This window comes from Orycteropus afer, unplaced genomic scaffold, assembly GCF_000298275.1.
Source record: "Orycteropus afer afer isolate SDZICR_OR568_19922 unplaced genomic scaffold, OryAfe1.0 scaffold00045, whole genome shotgun sequence".
NCBI classification, from domain to species: domain Eukaryota; kingdom Metazoa; phylum Chordata; class Mammalia; order Tubulidentata; family Orycteropodidae; genus Orycteropus; species Orycteropus afer.
Genome location: NW_006921632.1, coordinates 8095850 through 8106112, shown reverse-complemented (window position 1 = coordinate 8106112; position 10263 = coordinate 8095850). Strand labels below are relative to the sequence as shown.

The 10263-nt window shown below is 38.1% G+C and overlaps 1 protein-coding gene across 1 annotated transcript in view; it reads right to left on the bottom strand.

Moving 5' to 3' along the window:
• The window catches only part of SCAF11 (SR-related CTD associated factor 11), an 84634-nt gene that overhangs the window by 14477 nt on the left and 59894 nt on the right, over positions 1 to 10263 (bottom strand). Inside the window, exons 6-8 of the mRNA XM_007937911.1 lie at positions 2644 to 2702; positions 2377 to 2483; positions 1319 to 1420 (exon numbers count right to left, since the gene is read on the bottom strand). Coding sequence (XP_007936102.1) covers positions 1319 to 1420; positions 2377 to 2483; positions 2644 to 2702 — 268 coding nt within the window. The remainder of the gene's footprint in view (positions 1 to 1318; positions 1421 to 2376; positions 2484 to 2643; positions 2703 to 10263) is intronic.

Genomic DNA, 10263 nt, shown 5'->3' with positions numbered 1-10263 from the left:
TCCAGAGCAAAGAAGAATGAAGAAAACCAAAATTAATGGAAACAATTAGTCCTAGTGACTGGTACACCACCTGATCTGCAGCCTATATGACTTTGAGACAAGAACTAGATGATGCCCAGTTACCACTGTCATCCACTTGGAAGGGGATCTATGTACGAGATCTTTGATAGAGAGGGAGAACAATGTAGAACAAAACTCAAAATCATTTGGAGAAAAAAGAAAAAAAAAGCGGGGGGGACAGGTTTGCTGGTCCGATAGAGCCTGGTGGAACCACTGACTCTATGGCCCCTAGGTGCCCTTCAGGTCTGGAATTGAACCCACACGTGTGGTTTCCAGCCAAACAGAAGACAGGCATTGAGTTGAACGTTTACCTGAGGCAGATACACTCCTTGGAGAGAACAATCATTGAGAAAGCTTATGCACAGGGAGACAGCTCAAGGGGCAGGAGTCCATGGAGGGATGGACACTGGGAAGAGGTAACTATGGGGAGGAAGTGGGAGGGGAGCTGTTGCATTATGGTAAACTGCGGTCAATGTCATGAGACAAAGTATATGTAAACTGCTATATGGAAAGTGAAATTTGCTGTCAATCTTCACCCAAATCACAATAAAAAAATTTTAAAAAAAGGAAAAGCAATGTGTAATTTGTATATTTATAAAAGTATGCAACTGTAAGGAAAAGTATCATATTATACACAGCTGGATTTCCTTATTTTATTTCTATTGATTTTCCATTGTCCTTCCTAGAGGGTGAAGGTCTAATTACAAGGACATATAAAATAAAATCACGATATGGTACAGAAATGAGACTAAGGCAGGAAGCAAAATCTTTAGAGCTTGATTTAAGTATACATATGTATCTAACATTGTGCTAGTAGCTGCAGGACTTTTTTTAAAAATTGTATTGTTAATAGACTTCAAGAAGCTTATAGTCTATTTTAGAAAATGACATGTGTTTCCATGAAATGAAGAATTTAGTGACAAGGGAACTAGTCAGGCAAATAAATGAGTGGCTGGACTATAACCCACTGCCACTGAGTCGATTATGACTCATAGCAACCCTACAGAACAGAGTAGAACTGTTCCATAGGTTTCCAAGGCTGTAAATATTTCCAGAAGCAGACTGCCTCATCTTTCTCCCACAGAGCAGCTGGTGGGTTCAAACCGCCAACTTTTTTTGTCAGCAGCCTGAATGCTTTAACAAAAAATTCCTTAGGAACACATCTACTGAATAAGATTCTCCTGTGCTTAAGTGTTAATGATTCCCTGTGTTCATGTTAGCAGGTACACTGTTTAGTAAATAAGAAAAAAATTTTTACCTTCCAAGTCCCGGTACTGTATCATGAAACCATGAAAATTCCAGTTCTCGTCTTTTCTCCCTAATCACTGCACTGATTTCACTGACTTCTACAAATTCTGTACTAAAAGATAAATTTTAGACCTTTTTCAGAATTAAAATAACTTAAGCTCAGAAAAACTGGACTATACAAAAATCGTAACAGGGGATTTTACATCTAGCATTGTAAATCTCATTTAAAAGAATAAAAAGGTTTTTTTTCTATTTAAATACTTTCAAAATGAACTCATAACTAAAGATAGAAAGTAAAACTACAAATTAACATTCTATTTATCTGATTCATAAAAATAATGCTTATCTTAAATGACAGATTTTAAAAAGTCAATTTAAATTAATGTCCTCATTATAGAGAGAAATAAAATCACACAATTTCTATCCCATGTACCAGAGGAGCAGCACGCAGTTCAGGGAGAAATGCTATGTGTAAGTTTCCCACCTGAAACTAAGATTAATGAGGGTGCCGTTACTGTAATAAAACATAGGTATAATTCAGTTTTTCAAAAGGTTGCTCAATATGTTGCTTTCTCGCTACACTCTCAAATAAATCATACAATCTTACTCTTAGTGGTTTAACCAACTGTATATGACTGTAAAACTTCAACTTAAATATCTACTTAGTGTCCACATGTCAGTCTCTATGGATTCAAAAATAAATATGATTTGCTCTAAAAGGCTTTATTAGGTTCAGCCCCCACAACTTAATAAGTAAGTATACTACTTCTCTATCACATGAAAAGGCTTTGTAGAACAATTTAACTTACTAACAAAAACAAAGTCCCTTACCATAGGCAGACACTGCTTTAACAAACACAGAGGCTCACAGAATAACAGTTGTTCCTCTTTGTGAGAGCTAGTTTGTTTTCTAAGAAAAACAAGGTGGGCTTTTCATAATTTTTGTTTGGAGCCAAGAGTTATTTCTATCAAAAGGTAATTTATAAAACACTTAAAAAAAAAAAAAAAAGAGATAATTATAATGATCCTAACAGCACACATCATAAATTAAAAGCAGAAAATACTAACCAGTATGCTCTATGGATATAAGAAGATTCTCCAGTGTGACTACTAGAAGAAAATATATTGGAGAAAAAACTTCTGAAGCATTGATTTGTACAGTTTGATCTTTGAGGCTACAAAAATAAAAAGTAGTTAATGAAACAAACAAAACTTCCATGAGAGCTAAGTAATAGTCATATTAAAATATTAGATACACTTGACACACTGGATATTATACTAATAATCACCAAGTGTTATTACTTAATGAAAAAGAGAGTTTTTATTTCAACAAACCTTATTTATCTTTATTGTTGCATTTTTCTTTTCCCCTGTTTCCCTGTATGAAGAGTTTCCTGTACAAAGACACAAAAAGGACTTGGTTACCTTGTCATACTTAAGGTCACCATGAGTCAGAGCTGACTTGATAGCAACTAACTACCACCACTACCACCACCACCACCTTGTCTTAACTTTCATTAAAAAGGGTTGCAAACCAATGTGAATTTTAGCAACTGTCAAGAGAAAGTTAAAATACGTAGAAAAATTTCATTTAGTGTAACAGTACATGCATTTATATCCTTTTTTTAAATGCTCATTTAAACTGCAGTTAGAGGAAAATGTAAGAGACAATAGGGAAATCTGGTGAAGCACAGCGAACTGTTTATTAAAATTTCAGTCAACATTTTCTGCCACCATATGCAAACTTAAACCATCTTGTAACAAAAAGTATATACAAGAAGTGAAACTATCTAGTATCAATAATGTAATCAGGATTTCACTTACAGCTATTATGGGAAAAAAAACAGGTACTGTTAACTCACCTCAAGTAGCTCATGAGCTGAGAAGGGGAACTGGGGCTGTAAGCCCTTGGCAACCATAAATTACCACTTAGCCACTCTCAGCTGGTACTCACTTTAAGTGAGTACCACTTCCTTTCCCTTCAAACTTTATAATTAGAGGGAAAAGTGTAAGTACTGTTTAAAACAGCCGTGTTCAATGTTTTTGGTTGGACTGCTTATATTTTTGTTGTTGTTAATTCATCTTTCTCATCTGGACATTTATTTTCAGAGGTTCTTCCAACTCTCCTTTATCTTCCAGATTATGGAAGATAAATGATAGTTTTTTGTTAACTACAAAATCTGTGTTAATATCTTTATAAATTACTGTTCTTAGTTTTTTTTTTTGTTTGTTTGTTTGTTTTTAACTATCAGAACTGTTGTTAGTCATCTCTACGTATCAATGGATTTGTGGTCTGCAATAAGCTGTGCTGCTGGTACTGTCATTACTCTTTTCTCAGGACTCTGGAAAAGTCCATAGTGCAAATGACAACTGTCTTTTAGCCTTCAGCTCTGCTTGTCCCACAATGCCTACTGACTTTATTTAAAAGAAATCACCCAAGTAGGAAGTCTATTTCCTGCTATTGCACACCATATGTATCTGGAGTTTCCTCTGTCAGTCCAGTTGGTAATAGCCTACTGTTCTGGTTACCTGGTACCGCTCTGACAAGAATATACCACAAATGGGATGGCTGAACAAACAGGAGTTTATTTTCTTACAGTTTGGAGGCTTAAAGTCCAAGTTCAAAGTGCCAGGCTCTCGGGGCTGGGTGAAAGCCCCTCCATCTTGGGCTTCAGCTCTGCCTCTTACTCCTGGCCCACTAAAGCTAGAGGCATCTCTTCACTCAGGCAGCTACTGGCTGCTGAGGCTAACAAGCCCAAGGTTGACAAATAAAATGGCACAAGCCTGATGTTACCAAACCACATGCCAGGACATTTATTCAGGCCCACTGTAAGTCCCAAGGTTGGCAGAGCATGGCAGGCTGCTGAACAACGACATGACTACATGTAGGATCCAAGCATGTCATAAGCTAGAAACTATCCCCAAGCCTTCTCCTTATATACAGGAAGCAGACCACATCCCAAGACAGCTACTCTGCTGCTTGTGGGAGATCCCACCATGGAGCTGATTGCCAGTCTCATCATGGGGAATAACTACTACCAGCTGCCCAGCCACTCAACCAGGCCCAGGCAAGATGACATACAAATTTAACTACCACACCTACTTTCTACTTAATACACTAATTTCCTGTTAAGTTATTACACAACACCTGTTTGTGCTATTATCACTCTTTACATATATACCACCCAGAACTAACAATTTTAATTTAAAATGTGTGAGGGGAAGTGGAGGGGGAGGAAGGAGGCTGGCTCAGTTCCAGTAACTTTGCATCTCTTACCCTGAGGAACATATCTATGAAACATCTACTAAGAATGTGTAGGTACCTAATCATATTCTTAGAAATAACCACCATTTTCTTTCAGCCACCCAAAGAACTGCCATGTATTTTGCCCTAAGGATGCAGAGATGTTTTGATTCAGGTTTCATTCACTCAATCCTTAATGAGTAATACTGCTTACGACACGCAATCTATCGCTTGGAAGTCTACCTCAGGAAGCCATCATTATTCTGAATGGTCTCTACTGGCAGAACTATTAGTTTTCTGGCCAATATTGAGAGTTAAAATCTGGTCCCAAACCGTTTTCCATGTATTTCTGGGTAATTCTCAGGTGATTACAGAGTACCTCCTATGACCATCTAAAATGTTTTCAATATTGGTGTATTTGTCTAAATTGTTTCCTGGAGACTTTTTCACAAATTTACCCTAATCTGTTTTAGAACAGCAGTGATAGGCCTTTTGTTTCATTTAATTTTTATCAAAGTAATGCATGTATAGACTTTAAGAAGCTAAATAGGACTTCTAGATTTTCTGAGAAAATCTACAGTGAACAGAACCACAACACAAAGAGAATGCTGTCACACTGTGAAAAATGTAACTAATATCACTCAACGACTGTTGAAAGGGCACCTAATTTAATGTGTAAACTACATCAAAAATACAATAAACAAAAAACACAGTATTTTAAAAGAAAATCTATGGTGGCCTTACCTACAAATCCCCACTCCTGATTTCCTGCTCCCCAAAGGCACTCAATTAAATCAGTTAGCTATTTCTTCTAATAGCACATCTTTGTCAATAACATCCTCATACTACCTTAGCTTGATTTTGTCATTGTTTCAAATACTTCCTTCTTTTTTACTATGCAAGATTAACCTCTCTTATTTCAGTACCTTATGTACCCCCTCCTCTGCTGCCTCCATCCTAATGTTTGTACAAGATTTTTTTCTTGAATATCAGTGTTTGATATAGCAATGTTACATTATTTAAAATATTATTCACAGGTAAACCATGTACAGAATTATGATTATTTTTCTTAGAATCATAGTTATTAATAGCCTGTGTTTCTTTCCTATATATCTACCATTACTTTAGCTAACTTTACAGCAAAAGTATAAATCTCCTCTTAATACATTATACATATCAACTCACCCATTAATTTTCCTCTCCACTTGCTTGAAAATACTCTTACTTTGTTCTGCTTCAATCTGAACTAGTAGCTCTCTAAAAGCTGCTGTTCAGAGGTCATTCTAGGACTGCCCTTTGCCACCATCTTGATAATTTCCTCTACATTTTTTATAGGCTGGAACTCATTTTCTGAATCTCACATTATTTACTTTCTCATTTTAGTGAAACATAAACATCCTCCAACAGAATTCTGAAAAAGGGTACAGAGTTTTCTAGATTATGAATGACTTTCCCCACAATGTTCAAGGCACTGCTTTGTTGCTGTTAGGTGCTGCTGAGTCGATTCCAACTCACGTCAGCCCTATGTACAACAGAACAAAACACCGCCTGGTCATGTGCTATCCATGTTCCGATTATTAATGAAGGTCTTCAGCTGTTTCTTCCCATTTTGAGTCATGCCCCATCAGCAAATGAAGGTCTCAAAAGCTTTACTCAGTCATTAAGGTCGACTTTACTTTGAGGAGGTAGCTCTTCCCCAGTCATATTTTGAGTGCCTTCTGATCTTCCAGCAATATATTCACAATGTTTCAGGGCTATTCGTAAAGTTTTCCAGTAATATATCAGACAGTGCTTCATTCATATGGTTTTCACTGGCCAATTCTTTGAGCCATGGATGATCCCTTCCTTCTTCCCAGTCTATCTTTGTCTGGAAGCTCCGCTGAAACCTGTCCACCATGGGTCCTCCTGCTGGTATTGAAATACCAGTGGCATAGCCTCCAGACTCACAGCAACATGCAAGCCACCACAGTAAGTCAAACTGACAGACGAGTGGTAGAGGCATTGCTCTATTAACGTCTATATTACAACACTGTAGCTGAAAAATCTGATGACATTCTCTAACTCCTGATCTTTTATATGTGACCTGATTTATACTCTCTAGAAATTCACAGCATCTTCTTGCTAACCTTGGAGTTCTGGAATTTCATGAAGTACTTGGCGTAGTTCTTCCCTCCTTAATTAGGCATTAGATTAGCTCAGTGCCTAAGGCGTTTGACTGCTAACTAAAAAGTTGGTAGTTGAAACCCACCAGCCACTGCATGGAAGGAAGATGGGCAATTTACTTCCGTAAAGATTACTGCCTGGGAAACCCAATGGAGGTCACTATGAATCAAAATAGACTATGACAGTGGGCTTTATTCTGGGAAATTTTCATTTTGATAACTTTCTTTTAATTTTTCTTTCTGGAGTTCCAATCTGGAATTCTTTCTAGAATTCTTTTACTCAATGATGAACCCCTTGCAATGATATCCTATCATCCCTTTGTCTTTCTGTCCTATTCTCTCTTGATTTTTTTTTTTCACATTGCTATAGTATTTTTATTTCCAAGATCTTCCCCTCCCCCTTAATGGTCTTTTTTTTCTTTTATTAAAGAAATATTCCTTTTCTTATATCTGAGAATATTACTTTTTGAAAAGTTGTTCTCTCTTTCCCTGCATTGTACCTGTTCCATTAGGTTCCTTTTGTCCCTGTTTCAATCTCTATCCTGTTGGAGATCTTCCTCAAATGCCTGGTGATCCTTGGTTGTTTAAAATAATGATTGGAAATAGGTGGATGGATGATTAGAGACTTACAGTTAATGGGTTTCATTCTAGGGTGATCAAACAGAGACCTGGCTATTTAATTGTGAGACAAATATAAGTATCTCTGTCTTTTCTCTTGAGCAAGACTATTCATAGAAGATGCCTATTTTCTACTTGGGGAAATATAAGCAAGACTGACAAAGATTTGAGAAATAATCATGGATAGAGGATACAGGTCTCTTCATTTGACTGAATTTCCCTCTCTTTACTTTGTTGTTCCCCTCAACCTTATTTGGCCTGGTTCAACCAGGCACTCTAGAAAGTACAATCTCCAGTCTATGCCTGGGTAAGTCCCCTTTCCTACCCTGTTCTGCCAGGAATCTGCAGGACAAACTCTACTTTTAAAGAATTTAAGCCACTTCAATTTTGGGCTCCCTCTCACACCACTGCCTTCAGAAAAAGAGAGACCTCCAATCCCAAATGTAAGGTTTTATAGATGTAAACTCACTTGATTCTTTTGGGATATCCTGAATTAAAACAAGACAAACTTCCAGTTAAGCATACCAAATAAGCACTTCTTGAATTTTCTGGTCCTTCCAGTTCCCTACTAAAATGACAATAAAAGCACAAAAATAAAAGATTTAAAGCCACAAAAACAGAGAACTGGAGAAAGAGTGAGAGGCTGCAATGATGAGCTCAAGCACAGCAAGGACTGTGAGGATGGTGCAGGGTCGGGCAGTGCTTTGTTCTGCTGTACACAGGCTGCATGAGGTGAAGCTGAGTTGATATCACCTGACAACAAGCAGCTATGGCCAAGGTTAATTAAATAAGTACTTAATGACCACTGCCACATGTGTATAAGACATTGGGAAATACTATTTAGAAAACAAAATCACTACTATGAAGAAACTTGAAAGTTTACTAAGTATAAGAAAAAATAAAACAATATATTCTACTGAAGTTAATTTTAAGACCTAGAATTAATTTATTTACCACTAGGGGTAAACCTAAAGCATCTGGCCACAAAATAAATGGTCTGCAGTTCAATCCCATCAGCAGCTCCACAGGAGAAAAGATGAAGCAATCTGCTTCCATAAAGATTTACAAACCCTATGGATCAGTTCTACTCTGTCCTAAAGGGTCATTATGAGTTGGAACTGACTCCATGGCAGTGGGTTTGGTTTGGTTTTAGGGGAAATCTGGCCAATTCTCCTATTTTTTAAAAAAACTTTTTATTGTGATCTGGGTGAAAGTTTACTCAGCAAATTGATTTTCCATTGAAAAATTTATGTTTTGTTTTGTGATAGTAATTGCAATCCCCACAATCTAACAGCACTTTCCCCATTTCTTCCCTGTGATTTACCATTTCCTTCAGTCTGTCTTTCCTATTACTTCCTGCCTTCTGAGCTTTATCCTAGGGCAAATACTGCACTTTGATCTCTTAAGATTGTTCTAAGAAGTGGTACCCACCTGGTGTTACTGTTCACTCACAGGCCCATTTACTGTTTGGCTAAAAGTTGAGCCACAGGGATGAATTCAATTTTAAGCCTCAATGGTGTCTAAGGGCCATCGTCTCGAGGATTCCATCAGTCTCTTATCAGATCTATAAGCCTATTTGTTTTTAAATGATTGAGTTTTTTCCCAAATTTCTGTTCAACTCTAGCCAGGATCTTCTATTGTGATAATTTACAGAGTGGTGAACAGTGGTAGACAGGTACTATCTAGTTCTTCTAGTCTCTGGGTCATGGAGCTGGAGTTCACGTGGTCCTTTTGACTGCTTCCTTACATCTTTGATTTTCTTCACTCTTTTTTGCTCCAGACAAGGGAAGACCAATAGTTGTACCTTACATGGCCACTCACCAGCTTTTGAGACCCTAGTCACTATTCACTAAAGCAGGATACAGAACACTGTCTTTGTGGACTATTAATGCCAATTGACCTTGGTGTTCCCCAAGACAACGGCTCTGAGACCCTAGGCCCAGGAACTCATTCCCTTAAGGTGTATGTTTATTGCTAAAAATTTTCATAACTTTGCCTAATTTATGCTCTATTGTATTCATGGATATATTTATATTACACATGCATACATGTAAAGAAAGACCCACATATATATATATTTGTGGGTATAGTCCCATGCACCTTCCCACTTTTTGAACTTGATAATCTATGTATCCACTTTTAGCTAAATTACTGCTAAAGGGGCATGGATGCAGCATCTTCTGACCTCCTCTAACTTCACAAGAGGAAGACAGAATCACCATCAGCAGCCCAAGGCCTGTTCCTATGAGGCCAGACATGCTGCCACCCTCCAGACCTCTTACCAACCTTGATACAAACTGTCCCTCACATAGCACCCACCACCTCTCTGCTGGGTTCAATAATTCGCTGCAGTGGCCACAAAGAACTCACAGATTATGGGGTTTATTATAGGGAAGCAACAGGCTACAATTCAAGTTCAGGAATGCACTCAGGATACAATTCTCCATTTAGGGCAGTCTCCCCTCTGCTATGACCTTAACACACACCTCTCTCGATCTTGGCCTCTCAGCCTGGCCTCTGCCTCTATAGGCCAGGTAAGTCTGCCACTTTGTCTTGTGCCTCTTGGTTCCATCACCACTGTCTCTTACTGGGGCTCTCTCTCTCTCAGCCAGGCGTCTCTCTCTCCTGGCAGTGAGAATCCCCCTCTACCTCTAGGAGGGCTCATTTTAAGCCTAGCAGAGTGTCAAAACTAACCAATCCCAACATCAGACTTCTACACACCTGAGAGCAAGCAAACTTTCCCAGAAGATTACTTCGTGCTGCTCCAATAGAAATACAGCAGATGGATGACTTTAACAACTAGACATTTAAATTCCATGGTCCCACCCAGTAATCTCCTCAGAAGGAAGATTGGGCAATCTACTTCCGTAGTGATACTGCCTTGGAAACCCAAGGAGGAGTTGCTATGAGTTGGATCTGACTTGATGGTAG